A 17,172-nucleotide genomic window follows, 5' to 3' on the forward strand; every position below is an offset into this window, starting at 1 on the left:
GGTAAACGCTACAATACTATTATCACCCTATAATCGCTAATAGTATCGTGGATATCGTATGTTCAATCAGTTTTCGAAGTTTGCTAAAACGAGCTTAAACAATGTTTTTTGTTGCGCTAGATTCTATTCAGGTTGAACAAAAGCTTTAGAGAAGACAATTGAGAAATAGTGTGGTAAACGACAAACACGAGCGGATGCATCTACCAGCTGAACTTGAATGGCGAATATATTTAAACTATACTAGACTCGAACTGCATGACAAATTAGGTGACGAGACGTCTTTATGCTACGAGATGCCGAAGAATCGTGATCTCAGCTAAATTCCCTTGATCATCGGGAAGCTGTATGATCGCCATATTGGTCCAAAATCTTGAAGTATCTCTTTGACCTTTTTTTTCTCGGTGAGTCAATCCGAAAACCCATTCACAAGTTGCTTCATAAAGACATTTTTTGTATACCTAGATTTTGTTATCCACACACCGCCGAAACAAGCGCACATATTCGCACCACCATCACATGCAACCTTGGAACAAGCGCACATATTCGCACCATCATCACATGCAACCTTGGAACCTGTCTTGAGATACGGAAGAACAATATCGTTGTAAGAGATTTGTGGAAATAAGCATGATTGATAAGTCGACTGCATACACAGTGCCAAAGACGCTGATATTGGCGAGGAACACTTTCAGTGTACAGGAACGCTCCATAGCGATCGATCTTGTCACGACGGGTTCAGAACGACCCTTTTGAAGATTTGAAAGGACCGTAATAACAATTTCCATGGTAACAGAGACCAAATAACCGATATCTTTGTGAGGTTTCGGTCGTCTCTATGTTGATATCTGTTTGTGTCCGGCTTGCAGGCAGGGTAAGTGTCGCTACTTTCTCAGGATCCAGTGAGTTTAATCTCAACGTGGGATGTCATCGTGATAACCCGTCGATCTACTCCTTTCCTTTTCACTGTTATCACAGACCACGTGACCTGTTTGTTTGCACATATTCACGGCTGCTGGAATAAACGAGAGATTCTTGGTCACCCATTTTTGCGTGTCTAACATGATGGTAGCGGTGGGATCGCGGCCGGCTGCTACGAAATGCCGCTAACGACGAGAACGGACCCTCAAGCAACGACAACAGAAGCAGCGCTGACCTAGTCATCGCTTTAGCCGGCGTCACGTCGACATGACGGGACTCAAGCCTCCGAAGCCATTCAACTTCCAGAACGCAGCAGACTGGCCCGACTTAATGGATGAGTTCGACGACCACAGGTTCGCATCCGGTCTGCTCGAGAAACCTGAAGAGGTCCTAGTAAGAACGCTTCTTTATACGACGGGCCGGAAGTCGCAGATGATTCCTTGGTCACTAGGTGCAAAAGACAAAAAATTAAAAACGCTGGAGCTCATAAAGTTCTGCTTTCGGAGGTACTTGGTCCGCACAAAAAACACAAAGTACGAAAACGCACGTTTCAACTAAAGGCGACAGCAACCGGGAGAAATTGTAGACAATGACTCCCTCCTTCGCTTCATTATGGAGGCTCGCCTGACACATTTCCTTTAATCCCCATCCACGTCACGTGACCTCAACACCAATAGTAATTGTGCGGAGGAGGAGGAAGGGCATACCTTCCCCTCCTCCTCAAGGACTGAGCTCTAATTTCCCGTTACAAAACTTAAGGTCTCTTTTTTTATTTATTTTTTAAGTTTTACTTGTGTGGCTTGTATTTAGAAAAAAAAATGTTAATTTAAACTCCGAAACACCGGAACTGTTCCAAATAAACACTCCAGTCCTGAGCACGGCAACACGGACCATTCGCCTGTCTGTTGCTCTGGAGAAATAGTGCAAAGTGCAACTTGAATGCTGCGGTACTCTGGCTCAGAGCACTGCGACGCCAATTTTGCTTCTATACGAATATCGCCCGTATGCTTTGCTTTTCCAGAGAGACGACTTATGACATCACACTGGGCTACCATGGCCACGATGGAAGTGAGCCCTTCAACGGGTAAGGGTTCCCTATGAGGTTGCAGCATGTTTCATTACCTCATAATAATCAGAAGCCTGTACTGTGGGTATGAGGGGGCAAAATTTGTCACAGGGTTAGTGTAAAAGGAAGAAGCCTTCGTAACATTTAAATCGTCAGTTCCTTCTTATATTTGGTGTCCCATCTCTACTCCGTTCACCCCGCGTAGACACAAGTTTGGGGGTATTGGTGCGTGTGATTGGTTCAAAATTGGTTTGCGGGTATAGGTGCGTGTGATTAAAATAGCTAATAAAATACTAGGATTGATCAGGCGTTTTTTTAAACTCGCTTCCTCAGAAACAAAACTCACAGCATACAAGATACTAATAAGGCCTCAACTAGAATACGCAAGTGAATTCTAGGACCTGCCTGTTAAATGTCCCATTTCAAACCTGGAGCAAGTACACCGGCGTGCGTAACGTTTTGTTTTCTCTTGCAATAGACGACTGGACTCTGTGTCACCCCTCTACAATAGGGCGAAGCTACCCCTCTTTCAAGTGCGAAGAAAGTAGAAGCGGCTTCATCTCTTTTATGACATAATGAATAACCTGGTTCTTGTAAATCAGCAACCGTATATCAATAAGAGCTTGTCGTGTATAACCCGCAATAAGCATACTCGGCATACGGAAGAGCGGAAGTTTTCCAAGGACTGTCTTAGGTGCTCTATCGTTTTACTAACAGCGCGAGAATGGATCGAGCTCCCAGCACATGTCGTGACCGCTGAAACTCGAGAAGAGTTTAGTTCCCTTGTTTCAAAGATTTCTGCCAACAGTACCTAGAGTTGTCATTTCATCGTTGTGTTGAATACGTGTTATTCATCTGTACATTTTGAGCGCGTGTTTTTGTGTAGTACAAACCCACTTCTATCTTGGTCCTGTGTAGGACCGATAGTATTTTAAATAAATAAATAGATAGATAAGCACGTAGCTTCCACCGCACTGTCAGCTTAGAGGTGAACGGAGTTTAGCCCCAATACCCTTTGTTGATACTCGTACTATTACTATTTGTTGCTATTGCCATATGTACATACTCGTTTTATTACCATTCGTTGATGCAACACCATTTGTTCAAACTTGTTTTATCGCTATTTTGTAAATTAACTGCTACACAAGCTGTCAGAGGCCCATTTGCGTGTTCACAAGGGTCACGTGACATGGGTCCGCTTCAGCAGAATTAGTGCTTCCTGCTCGCAGATTTTAGCTGCTAAACATTCAGTGCCAAACATGTCAGGTTGTCTCCATAACATTGGCATGGCTGTTTGAGGATACAAATGCATCAAGGCTCTTTGCTATGCGCACTAAAAGCATATTCACGATATTTGACCTGTGTGCAGGTACTACTACGTCAACTCCAAGCTAAACGTCCCTTCGCGGTACGTGGCCACCCTGAAGACTATTCCCATGCTCACGGTGGGGGTCTTTCATCATTCACCCATTCTTCTATCAAGTCAAAAACATCCCCATAGTAAAATACATCAGTGTTTGTTGTTTCCGTTGATAACTTAAGCGCGAGTTTGGGCTCATCAACGCGACATACAGCAACCTTTGACTTGTTCTTTAGTCGTTTTGGGCCACTATCATATTCACGATGTAGCAGTATTGCAATGGCGTCAGAACGAGGGGAGGGGCGATCACACCGTCCCAATCTTTTTTCGTAATTTCTTCCAACACCTTGTAGATGACGGAGCTGTAGCGTTAAATTATCACCTCGAGGGCTGTGTCTGTGTTCGGGTAGGCTACAGGGGTTGTAAATATTGCTTCATGCCTGATGTCCATTGAGGTAGAGGGCCTTAGAGCGATAAACTGGCAGCTTAAAGTGACTCCCAATTGGCCGCCGCCAGGTTGCACATTTTTGACCAGTAGACACGTGACATTATAGTTTTACGTCTAAATTTTAACGAAGAACCACACACAAATAATTGCTTATTTATCTTTAATAACAATACCGGCGAGGTAAGTTGTTTGGCTTGTTTTAAGTGCAAAATGTGCTTTTACGACAAAAACTTGGGCAGCTTTGCAATGCCTCCGCTAGAGGCCGATAGCCGCGGTGCTGTATTTTGGGTTTTAATCGGAGCTAGACACCGATTTCTGGGGCTAGCAGTATTGACAAAATAGTTTGTCATGTCTTTTTACAGCGATCGTGATACAAATCTCGGCTCCGTTTTGCGTAAAAACCTCAAGATTTGGTACGGTCACGTGTCTAGTGGTCCAAATTGTACAACATGGTGGCAGCCAAGTGGGTGTCACTTTTGCCTGGTGAACGGGATACCAGTCAATCCATCTAAGCTCCTCTACCTGCTAATGTCTCACCACAAACGTTTCAACAAAAAATTACGAATTTTTTTTTGTGTGTGTTTTTTTGTTTTTATTGAGGAACTTTAGATTTTTGAAAGTGCTGTTCGTCTACTATACAGACGTAGCGACAAAACACACCCTCAGAGAAACGCTCCATTTAAATTGCCTTCTTGGTTGGCAGTGCCCAGCCTCTCTGGTGAGACCGCCCGGGCCACTTCACCCCAAGGCGCTTTATACAAAAACGAACGCCATTCGTAGACATTTCATAAACGGCATGCATTGTTATTGTCACTCTCCATATCGCTTGGTATAATACTTCCATGCTAGCAAATGTCCGAACCACACTTATGATGGTCTGGACGAAGCGATCGCTCGCCTCTTCCAGCGGCCAAGAGCGGTTCCACGCTTTATACCTCATGGGTCACTATCATGGTGCCATCTGTCAGCTGGAAGCCGAACAAAAACAGCAGAAGTCAGTTGATTGTTTGGACACTGGGATCAAAATTGTGAGCAGTAGGCGAAAACTATGCAAACTTTTAAGGCTCACCCATCCATTTACGGGTAAACAATACCTCTACAGCGTGTGATAAAATGCCCAATCCTCTCAGCCATTTTTTTTTCCTACCACCTGAGTACCAGGTGCGCTGCTTCCCTTATAAAGAATATACTGCGCTATGTAAGCTAGAGTGTAGGGACCACTCTCGCCTGCGCGATCGTCACACCTCCCCTTCCAGGCCGCCATAGCACAATGTCCTGGTAGTACCATCCCTCCATTTATTGCATCAGCAGGTACTAACCCGTTCCTTTCTCTTGGCCGGACATATTAGGAAATTGCTCGCGGAAAGATAAGTTGTCGTAGATACAAAACTATAAATCATACATCTAGAGTTCTTGTCCACAAGATATAAGGCCGTATTAAAACACCTAGTTACCGATTCCAAGTTACTCGTGATTATAAGTAAGTTGCATTCCTAGTTAGTGGTTAACGCGCGGAGAGCTTCCTGCCTAAGTCTCCCAGCGGTGACAAAGCAGTCCCTCCCGATCGCCCAAAGCACTCAAGAAAAACAGCGGAAGTTGCTGTAAGGCATTTAATGAGTACATCTAAATACCAAAAAAATATATATATTTATAGCTGAACTTTCAACGCAACCCACTGTAACAGATTGACTCATATGATATGACACAAAATAAGAAGTTGAGAGCTTGTGCTAACACGCGACATGTGTGTTCCGTGCCGTGACGACAGACGCAGCTACGCGTGCACAGTGGCCCACATATGAGGCGTTATAAACTGAGGGGTTTGCTCTCAATTCAGCCGGAAAAATGGGACTCTGCACATCACAAGCTACGAAGCGACACGAGCTGATCAAGGTCCGTCGTCTGCTCCTCGGGTTCTTGCCGCCCCGACCTCACCTTCGCTTCCCTCGCGTAAGCCCTACCGGACAAAACCACCCAAACTCGCTTGTGACAGGGTCGCGTGCACATCACGCGGGCGCAGGTATCATTTCAACTTCTTAGGGCTGGGCATCAAGAAAGTCACATAAATCATCCCCCCCCCCCCCCTCCTCCTCCGGTGGTCGTGTAGAGGTTACGTGACCGCTCGTAACTCGTGGTCGCATGTTTTCGGCGACCCGAGGCCAATGCTCCCCGACGGAGACTAAGTTTCTCTTTTGGTACCTGCTCATGTTTAATGTAAGCTTTATCTATGTAATTCCATTTTTCTCCAAGCAAATGACATTATTCTTTTATTAATGCTTTTTAATGTGAAATCACTCAGTATCACGTAATTTTCGAAACTCAGCGGATCTGCGTCAGCGCCGACCATCGAAAATGTTAAAAAATGTGTCTAACTTTTCACTGAACGAAGGCTATGCGCTGTAATATTATGAGGTCAAATGCACCCGTGAAGTACATCTCCGGCGAAAGTTTGAGATTGTTAAGTGCGGCCGTCAAATTTTCCGACCGAATTTAGTTCGAACCCTTCGATTCATAACGCGGTACGTATTCTCTCGATAATATGGATGTTGTCGCGCGTGACCGCTCGTGCGTACACATCTCCTATTCTATATTTGAAATACGGTATCTCTCTCATTCCGAATACACGTGTATCTTATGAGGAAGCAGGTGAGTGTATAGAAGGATATTCTGAAATATGACGGGCCTGCATGGTGTAATGATTCATGAAGACATTGATGGAGCGTCTCGTCCCTCTAACATCTCCGTCGTATCTTCCCAGCCCAGCAGCATTCTGGCCGTGTTCGGAGGTTACCTGGGCTTCTGGCTCGGTCTGTCCATCTACAGCGGCGTCACCCAGATCACGGGCTACGTCCAGGGAGGCATAATCCGGAGGCTCAGGAACAGCTTCAACAAAGCCAGGTCAGCAAGGGGCGTGCCAACTGCCCTACAATAGTGTGTGGGTTCACTGGGTCGACGAGTACCCGTCCAGAAAGCCCCGAGTCAGGATCGGGCAAAGGGCACCGCGGGCCCAAAGCTCTCTGCCGGGGCGGCTAGTGCACAGCGCTCTCCTCGTCCTGCTGAAATACGGCGGCCGCCCGGGCGTCGAAACCAGCTATGCCAAGGCGCAACACTAGAAGAGAGCCAACTACACGGGCGCTCCGACATTTATCTTTCAATTCAGAGCTTCTCAAACTTTTCAACTTTCTTCCCGACCAATAACATTCAATATCCCCTCCTCCTCCCCTTCCCCCGCCCCCTATGCTTTTCACGATGCTACAAGCTTTTCTTTTTCATTACATCAGCAGTAATACACAACATGAATGCCGATACGTCATTTGACAGTTAATGTAGTCAGATTGAGTCAGTTGGGCAAGACACCATCGCATAATAGAAGAAAAACATGCCAAAAGGACTCCTAATGTCTAAGGTTAGCATGCTTGTTAGTTTGCCACAACGATTGCGGAGTTACAACCGCAACTATCAGTTCCGGCCCGATGTTGAGATGCTACCTGTACTTAGCCTCCAACGACGTCACGGCTGAGAAAACAACTTGAAATGTTTCCATTTCCCGGACCACTTCGCGACACAGCTTGGGGTCGCGACCCACAGTTCGGAAACACTAATCTACTGTGTTCAGTATAACACCATATTTGTCTCTGTTTCATGGGCGAAGCAATATCTTGGTGCATGCTGGCGCAACCATTCAGTATAGAAGACTACGCCTGAGGCTGCTCCGCTGCGTTGCTTTGAGAAGCTTTGTGCGAAATGTTCTGGAAAAATGACAGAAATGCATTCATTCATTCATTCATTTATTCATTCATTCATCGTTTTATTGTTTTATCGAGTTGAATATTATTTTATTTATTTACTTATTTGTACCAACATTGCCCAGTCATGAAAGTCCAAGAGCACCATGAACCCTTTCACTGTTTACAAACATGAGCCGCTGCTTGCGTCCCAAGCGATTTTTTGTCGCTCCGTCTTCGCAAGCCTGTCGAGCTTGCTTATGTAATCGGTGCTATAAAAAAGCATAAATTACACAGACAACAAAGGTGGAGATTGAACGAGGGCCTTCGGTTGTACAATTTCACAATCCAGTTACTTTAGTGCAATTAAACGTCCTGGAGAAGACAAGTTGGTTTACAAGAATATTCGAAAATTTTGAAAAAAATCTCGCTCGTCATCGTTCTTTTGGCATTCACCTGGATAATTGGTGCAGTTGTTTAAAAAATAAAAGCCGTTTACAACTCCCTGTAACGCCGAATTAGAGCGCAGCTCTTGAGGAGGAGGAGGGGAAGGTACGGAGAGGGGGCTATGCACCTCCTCCTCTCCTGTTCGCCTCCCATTTAGGAAAAAATTTTCCGCTACATTTTTCCGCTAGATTTAGCCGGGCATTTTTTCGCGCTAAATTTGGCGAGGAAAATTTTCCGCTAGATCTAGTTTCGCTAAATTTAGCGGGAAAATTGTTCCGCTAGATTTAGCAGGGAATTTTTTACGCTAAATTTAGCGGGGAAAATTTTCTGCTAAATTTAGCGGGAAATTTTTCCGCTAAATTTAGCGGGGAAATTTTTCCGCTAAATTTGGTGGGGAGAATTTTCCGCTAAATTTAACGGGGAAAATTTTCCACTAGATTTAGTGGGGAAAATTTTCCGCTAGATTTAAAGGGGGAAGTTTCCGCTAAGTTTAGCGGGGAAAATTTTATGCTAAATTTAGCGGGGAAAATTTTATGCTAAATTTAGCGGGGAAATTTGCCCAACATGCACCGCGCGGTTACACCACCGGCAACGGCGACGGCGACGCCGACGCCGCTCAAGCCGGAAACGGGCGCCTAAGAGCTGCGCTCTAGAGGCCTGTTCACACATACAGCGGAGCGCTAAGTTAGCGCTACGTGAGCGCTCCAAGGAGCGCTCATGTGGCGCTTCCTCGCGCGTGACTTAGTTCTAACATAGCGCGCGATTAGCGCTTCTGTAGCGCCTTGTTAGCGCTCCAGTAGCGCCTTGTTAGCGCTGCAGTAGCGCCTTTTTAGCGCTTCAGTAGCGCCGTGTTAGCGCTTCAGTAGCGCTTCTTGTTCCGCGGTGCTGCGGATTAGCGCGTGCACAGCGATTCCGGTTCTTGTGGTTGGGTGTGCACACCGTGGGTGTGCATCAGCAGCACTATGGCGGACATGTGGGATGCTGCAATAGAAATGCGACAAGTGCTCTTAGATACGCGATTAGTGTATATGTGTGTGGACGGCTTAACGCCCAGAAGAGCCTTCTGGGTGCGCGAAATCTTTCGCCACCGAGATACCGACGGGTACCCGGCGAACCTTGTTCATAGGCTGAGGGGCCGAGAGACAGAGCTCTTTCGAAGGCGACTGCACTCTTAGAAAAAAGGGTATGGATAGTCCTCCCTTAGGGGAGGAACGTTCTTGTAACCTATGTTCCTTTAGAAAGGGAGAAACTTTCGTCCCTGAAGCAGGGGAGCAAAGAGTTCCTCAGTCGCCTGCAGCTCAATATGGCGGCCCCGAATCGAGCAAATCGAGCCCAATAAGGCTTAACGAGGACGCTGCGTCTCTTGTACGGGACGAGAGCAGCAACAAATAACAGCGTCACACGAGTTTTCCGCGAACTGTGTTTATTTCCGAAGCCAGATTCCCCCCACAGGTATAGAAACTTGCGTTTCGAAAGCAGTTACTCAGTCTTCTCGTCGACAGCACTGCGATGTTAAACGGAGACAACCGATACCCAGTTACTTCGCACACGTTGCGTCTTACCTTGGGTGTTCCTCGAGTCACAATTCCTTCGTCAACCGCACATCACGGAGAAGTGCAAACTCAATCCGCGAACCAAAAGCCGCTCTCGAAAGAACAAACTCGAAGCCGCTGTTTATCGCGTAGCGTGAAAGAAGGTTAAATCGCTAGCCACCAGATGGTGGGGTCAAGCAGAGTAATTGCAAGTAGCTAGGCCAGGTGGCGCGAGGTGCCGCCCAATTCATGTTCTACAAAAAATAATTTGCTCTTCTCAGGCCACTACTGCGCTTCAGAGCCGCTCTCCTGCGCTTGGGTATCCTCTACTATACACACATTTCGCTTATTACTAGTATCAGGTGAACATACATTGAGCACATACACGGCACACACAAATATCAATACAACGGAACACCACACTAACCCGAACACTACATCCGTGCTCTGCGTTTCCGTCTTTTATACTGGTCGTTTTGAACGTACGGAACTTTTCGGTGACTCCCTAAGCAATAAAAAATATTCGTAGCATGTTCATTTTTTTCCAGCAATGTCATACCTCTGAGAGTATTTTAAATGGGTCACGAGATGAATCTCTTATTAAAAAGTAAACGCGCTCATATCATGCCGTAATTATTAGAAAGCCAATAAATTAACCCGCTCCAATGCGGTTCGAAGCCATGAGTTTGTTTCCCCACACGGCACGTCCTAGCCTGTATTTCTATTGGTTTTTCTATTTGTGCTGTTCGCGCAAAGCTGCAATTGCCGTCTTGAATTAATCTCTGTAGAGCGGATATTCACTCAGCTGGAAGTGATGCTTCACATGCTGAGAAATCGCTTTTCGATCAACTTGAATGCAGCCAAAGCCTCGACTTGTGGCAGGTGTTAAGTGTACGGAGCTACGCCGTGGCGAGCCCGAAAACTTCTAGCGCTCATCCCAGCGCGCCACTTGTAGGGCAGTTTCTCCAGGAACCGTAGTATATTTAAACAGCAAAATAAAGGGTAGCTTTTTTTTTCGATTTGACCTACTATTGTTTTTTAATGCCGAAATTACATACTGTAAATAAACGTACTTTCCGTCACGATTTCGTACTGTTCAGTCCTTGCCCCAGAGCGCAATCGCTCTCGGGGACGAGACAATAGACCCTTCCCGAAATTCAGTGCCATCTGGTGGCTGAAATGGCGGTTTAAATTTTGCCATACGAATGGCGGCAATTAACCCGTAGCCTGCAGTATTTTATCGGGCACCGTCACTTTTGCGTGTCAACGGCAGACGAGAATAAGCTTTTCGCTATACAGGTTTTTCTGGATCATCTCTTCCAGTGTCGATTCCTACAACGATGCAACCAGTCAGAACGAAGCGCCAACCCAGACAGAGGCCTTGATAAAGTTCTATAAGTCAGGGGGTTTCGAAGTCGATTTTGTGCCACTAACAGGTTCACTGGGCTCGAATTAGAGAAATGAACGCTTACGCAGCGCTTGCATTCAATTCCGGTTTTGCAACGTGCTAACGTCTAGAATGTATAGGCCTCGAATCCTCAGCTTAGGAGTATCTTCGACCATGTTCCTTCATCAGTAAATAGAAAGCCGCCATTGGTATGGCACATATGCTATTTTTCAGATGATGATGATAGTGATCAAAGTGGCCAGGCTGAATTTCGGAAAGGGTCTATTCCAACAGTCATATTGGCCACTCTACGATAGCGATAGGAGCTTCTACTGTTCAGACCAGCGTTCCAACATGACTATCCGCACGTTGATCGATTGCACGTAATCCCTCAAGTGGTATTAAACTTTTTAATGCAAAGCGACACCCCGCCCCCTTATCACGGCCCGACCAACGGCATCAATGCCCGACAGTTTACAATCTCATCTTGTTACACCACTGATACGCGAACACACGGTCACATCGGCGATAATTCCAGTCTTCTGTTCACAACCCACAACACTGCCATCACGATGTTGCAGCTATGTTCCTGACACGCATAAATACAGAACCACGTTGAACGCTGGTTGCACTCGGCATCGGAAAACAGAACCGAACTCAGCACGGAAGGCACCCAGGCAGCCGGCAGCAAAATTTGCCTGTTTTGGACGCAGTTCCTGCGGTTTCTGTAACTTCGAAAACGTCGACACAGTTCCGCGTGGTTTCGTTACTGTAGTGACCGTAGTTCCGTCGGTTCGCCGCGCGCGCGAGTCCCGCAATCCGGAGCTTATCCGGAGACGGCCGTCCCCCAGTGTACGTGGCGCTGCTGGCACTGCTCCGGAACTTCGCTGTTTCTAGCGGCTTCGTTTGCTCGTTTGATAAAATTAGTGATAAAAACGTCAATGCAACCGAAATGTTCTGCACGTTTAGACTAGAAGACGGAATTACAGGCGGCCTTCGCTGCCGCTGAAGCTCAATCAACTCCACAGCTATTTATTAAACAACGTGCGCGACCTGCTCGAAAAACGAAACCGAAAGAAGATGAGTCGGGAGGGCGAAAGCTTTCTCCCGTCTGCCTGGAGAAGGAGAAAAACGTTTCGTTCCTCCCCTTTTCTCGTGTCCGCTTGGGGGCGCGTCAGTAGAAGGGAGGAAGACGCGCCGTTGCTACTTTTTTCCTCCATTTTTTCTTAGAGTGTATTTTTAACAGTGTGTCTTTGAAACCAGGGTCACGTATCTCGAATAGAAAGCAATGAGGTTGTACCCAATCAATTTGTTGCTCAGAGTCCATGACTCTGGATCGCCTGCCAGACCCTTTGCTTGGGGAGCGGCTGTTTTACTTCCTCTTCTTTCAATGCCAAAGGAAAAACAACCACAAAGGAATCGCCGTGCACGCGCTGTTCCGCAGCTGCAAGCACGGCACAATGAGCGTGAGAGCGCTAACAAAGCGCTTCTGTAGTGCTAAGAGAGCGCTAACGAAGCGCTTCTGAAGCGCTAACAGAGCGCTACTGAAGCGCTAACCGAGCGCTACATCACGCGCTAGGAAGCGCCACATGAGCGCTCCTTGGAGCGCTCACGTAGCGCTAACTTAGCGCTTCGCTGCATGTGTGAACCGGCCTTAAAACAACCAGCGGTGGATACACTATCCGCTTGATCCCAACGCTGCGCCATTTGCGATAAGCGCTGCTCGGCAGGTTCTGAGCCCGCTGCACGATGCGGTGAAACGGGGAGTTAAAAGATGGTAGAGATTGTATAATTCGTCGAGTTGAAGGTCCTACAGAGTGGTGCTCGGAAACAGTGCTTGTGCTCAAACCGTCCGGTGACGTAAGAACATGTGTCGATTTCACCCAATAGAGCAGGAGCGTCCTAAGGAAGATATTTGTCCTTTCAGCAGTAGACCAAACGTTAGGGTTGCTCGGCGATGCAGCTGTTGTCAAAGTTAGATGGAAACTCAGGGTTTCATCAAATCAAGCTGTCAAAGGCGTGCCAGGAGCTGACGACATTTACCGCGTCGTGTGGAGGCTTTACCAGGCTTCCTTTTGGAATTAACACTGCGCAAAAATACTTTCAGGGCGAATGCCAAAACTTTTGGAGGGCTTTCCTGGACTCGTTAACCTTATGGATGACGTGTTGATTTTCGGGGAAAAGAAGGTCGATTAGGATGAAAGATCAAAGAGAACCTTAGATAAGCTGGCAAAATGTAATTTCACCTTTAACAAGTCCAAGCACATTTTCGGGGCGAGGCAAGTGACCTTTCTGGGTTATCGCGTAAGTGCAGACGGTATTCAGCAAGACCCTGAAAAGTCAGAGCATTCCGGAACCTTGAAACTCCTACGGGCGGGTCTAAAGTCAAAAGAGCCCTAGGCATGGCCAACCAGTTGGCCCGGTTCTTGCCTAACCTACCATACAAAACCTCTCATTTGCGGGAATCGTAAAAGAAAGATGTCGAGTGAGTTTGGGCCCTAGCCGAAGAGGCAGCACTGAAAACAATCAAGGATAGCATCTGCTCGGTGTAGTGCCTGGCGAAGTATGACCACACCTTGCCCGCTGTCCTTCCGGCAGATGCCTAGTCGCTCGGCCTTGGCGCCGCTCTTACTCAGGTCCAGAAGAATGGTGACTTACGTCCGACTGCGTTTCCTTCTCGCTCTCAAACCTGGGCGGAGACGCGGTACGCCAAATCGAGAAAGAGGCGGTGGCGTTGACGTGTGCCACCGAAAGGTTTGATAAATACTTTAGAGGGCTCGATACCACCTCTGACACGGACCACAATCGGTTGCTTCCGTTGCTGAGAACTTGCTCTATTGACGTGCTACTCCCCGCGTGCAGTGGTCTCGCATGAGGCTCTTGCGTTACCGCTTTAAAATGGTTTAAGCACTGGGAAAGCAACTTATTACGGCTGGCGATTTGCCTCGTGCTCAAAAACAAACGTGCAGTTCCGGACGAACGAACAGTTAGGGAAGTAACCGCATACTCTCAGGTTTGCCTGGTGGGGCTAGAATTAAACAAAACTTTGCAACCAAAATAAAGGCGTATCAAGCCACTGACCCTGTATGTAAGTCACTACTTTGTTTATATGAAAAGGGCTGCCCCGTGAAACCTTCAATTCCGGATTGTTTTCACCCGTACTGGCAGGAGAAGGCTCTGATAACTCAGAGCGACGGGTTTTTGTTGAACGGGACACGGTTAATTGTTCCTCGGGAACTAAGGAAGTATGTTTTGCTCCAACTACATGACGATCACTAAGGGATAGCCAGGTTCGAGCTCGGGCTAGAAATTGCGTGTGGTTGCCGGGTTCGTACAGAACTGTCGAGTTTGTGCGCAGTATGGCTACCAAAGTGCAGAACCACTTATCACAAAGGCCACCTCCGCCTACCCTTGGCAAAAAGCGGGCGTGGATTATGCAAGATAAATGACTCGGATTTCTTAGTAGTTGTCGATTACTTGTCACGGTTTCCGGAAGTAGCCCTGCCCCCTTCCACTCTTGCCGACGTTGTCATCGAGCGACCTCAGAGCATCTTTGCTTGACAAGAAGTGCCAGAAATTATCATTTCAGATAAGGGACCATTTGCATCGAAGTATGGGTTTCGTCACATTACGGCTAGCCAAAGTACAGGCAAGCAAATAGCGATCTAGAGAGAATGGTGGAAACTATTAAATGTCTTATTCAAAAGTCAAGAGGTCTCTACTTAGCTCTTTTGACTTACAGAGCTACCCCCGGGTTGACGGGAAGAGGTCCTGTCAAATCTTGATGAGACGACGTCTTCGGACTAGAGTACCCATGTTCGCCAAACAACAGTGTCAGGTGCACCTAATCTGTAAACGATGGTGCTAAAAGACTTCTAAAAACGGGAGAAGCAACGTAGAGCCTTCCTCAAACGACAAAAAGCAATCGATCTAGGTACGTTGAAAAATGGAGATAAAGTATGGGTAAACAACAGAAAGTTGGAAAACACAGTGGTAGCGCGAGCTGCCAAACCTTGGTCTTACTTGGTGAAAATTGACTCTGAAATGCAACTGAGACGAAACAGAATGCCTTTACACTTTCTCCCTTGAAAGGGCTCTCACCAGAACGGCGGATCGTACGATGTTCCCGTAGGAAAGGAGGAGAATAGGCACAATGCGGACACAAGTTTAGACGGCAGTACGCAAAGTGACACTGTCTCAGAACCTGCTTCAGATGCTGCCGGCGTACCTCAGGCTGACGTGACCAGGTCAGGACAAATTGTGCGAAGGCCTGTCAGACTAGGTTTTGAGGACTTATGCGTGATTTAAACTTTACCAAAAGTGCTGCAAGATACTTTCAACAACGCGTGTGTTGCCCGAATTGTTGTTTGACAGTTGGCGTGGTGATTTCAACTTGACGAAATGTTTGTAAATTGTTACGTTTATCTCGTTTATCTCGGCAGCAGGACGAAGAAGAGCCTCGGGCTGCTAAGCGCATCCGCTTTTATGGGTTCAATCATCGCGGTACGCGCCGTTGGCGTTGACGGCGACGCCCTCGCTAGCGTCGATAAAGGAGACCAACAAAACGACTACATAACAACTCCTCCCCCTTCTAGGGTACAATTGAAAACCAAAAGTTGTCCCCTTCCAGGCATCAGCACTTCACAAAATCCAAAACAATACGGAACGGACCAGTCTTTGTACTTTCACCGACGTTCGTTTTGTATTTTATTGTTTTCCACTAATATTTCTCAAGAGTGCTGCCTTCCTAATATGTTATTATCAAAATGGGTCCAAACTAGCCATCTGGGCCCAAAGCTTTGGGCCCAGATGGTTCTCAATAATTTGTATGCTGCAACTCATGACAATAAACTCGATTGATTGATTGATTGACCCGGACAACACGCTTATGTAATGAAGACAGTCCGGCTTGATTCTTAGTTTGAACTTGAACAAGTATACGGCGACGGCAAGTCGGACACCAGGTATTTATCACTGGCGTTAAAACAGCATTCTTCACGGTGCACCGTCTGGACAGCACCGCGTCACATCGAAGGCGACACTTGGGGTCTTCCGCCAGTCACAAGTAAACGAGGCATGACAGCGACGCTTGTTCGACCGGCCGTCGGGGAAGTTAGTCAGATGCACAGGCGAGTCGAGGGTCACTGGGACACTTGTCAGACAGGCCGTCAGAAAGGTGCGTCAACAGTACAGGCGAGCACAAGGCGTCTGGAAAACAGGAAGGCCGACAACAACCAGAGGACCACAGAACGGCAGCAGTTCCCGAAACATTAGAGCTACTCTTTGATATCTCTGTTCTTCAGTAAATTGCTTAATATGCTCCTTACACAATTATACCTTTTTTTTAGGGAACATGAGAATAAGAGGATGAAACTCTTTACAAGTCGTTAAAAAAATGAAAGTATATACAAGTGTGCAGACGAGATAAAGAAAAAAAATCGAACTGGATTCTTAGGAATGTACTTTACTCGAGGAATCCGCGTTTGCATGCAGTTTTCCATTTTTATGCCTGACCAAAAAAGAATATTCCTGGAGCGTCAGGCTTCATCGCAGCAAGCAACCGTTCTTCTGGAACAGCTGTTGCATGCAGCTGCGTGAGCGGTCGGTGATCAATATTTAAAATTAATCCGCAACCAAACAGGTACAGCGAAGCTTCTCTACCGCCCACACAAAACAAGCACACTCCTTTTCAATCGTGCAGTAAGCTTGTTCCCTCAAAGTCAGCTTCCTGCTGACAAACAAAACTGGATGCTGTACTCCTTGGTCATTTTCTTAGCTAAATACAACCCCAAGCCCTCTATCGCTTGCGTCACATTGCACCAAGAAGGGTTTTGTGTAATCTGGGCACGGGTCGAGTTACAAACGCATATTTTAGAGCCTCGAACGACTTTCGGATCCGCTCATTCCATTTGATCACGTTCGGCTGTGTTTTCTTAAGGGCGTCCGTCAGCGGGCTCGCCTTTTTCGAGTACTGGGGAATGTACTGGTTGTAAGAATTCACTAGCCCGAGGAAAGACATTAATTCCTTTTTTTGTTTTGCTGCGAAGAGAACTCCTCAATAGCCTGCACTTTAAGCTCGTGGAAGCATCTTCATCCGTTGCCGACAAGACGCCCCAAGTACCGCACGTCGCTTTGCCCGAACTTGCATTTCTTGGCTTTGAGCATTAGTCCCGCGTCTTGAAGGCGAGAAAAGACCTGCAGCAAATACTGAAGGTAGACCTCCCACGTATCAGAAGAAATCGCTGCGTCGTCGAGGTACGGCAGAGCGAAGGAATCTGTTCCCCCAGAA

General features: G+C 46.9%; 1 protein-coding gene across 1 annotated transcript in view; it reads left to right on the top strand.

Annotated features, from left to right (window-relative positions):
• The first annotated feature begins 1,942 nt into the window (after window positions 1-1,942).
• Window positions 1,943-17,172, top strand: part of LOC115317039 — a 97,612-nt gene continuing 82,382 nt past the window's right edge. The window contains exons 1-3 of the mRNA XM_042291047.1: window positions 1,943-2,002; window positions 3,354-3,429; window positions 6,551-6,690. Coding sequence (XP_042146981.1) covers window positions 3,421-3,429; window positions 6,551-6,690 — 149 coding nt within the window. The 5' untranslated portion in view covers window positions 1,943-2,002; window positions 3,354-3,420. The remainder of the gene's footprint in view (window positions 2,003-3,353; window positions 3,430-6,550; window positions 6,691-17,172) is intronic.

This window comes from Ixodes scapularis, unplaced genomic scaffold (assembly GCF_016920785.2).
Source record: "Ixodes scapularis isolate PalLabHiFi unplaced genomic scaffold, ASM1692078v2 PGA_scaffold1__304_contigs__length_218370807, whole genome shotgun sequence".
Lineage (NCBI taxonomy): Eukaryota > Metazoa > Arthropoda > Arachnida > Ixodida > Ixodidae > Ixodes > Ixodes scapularis.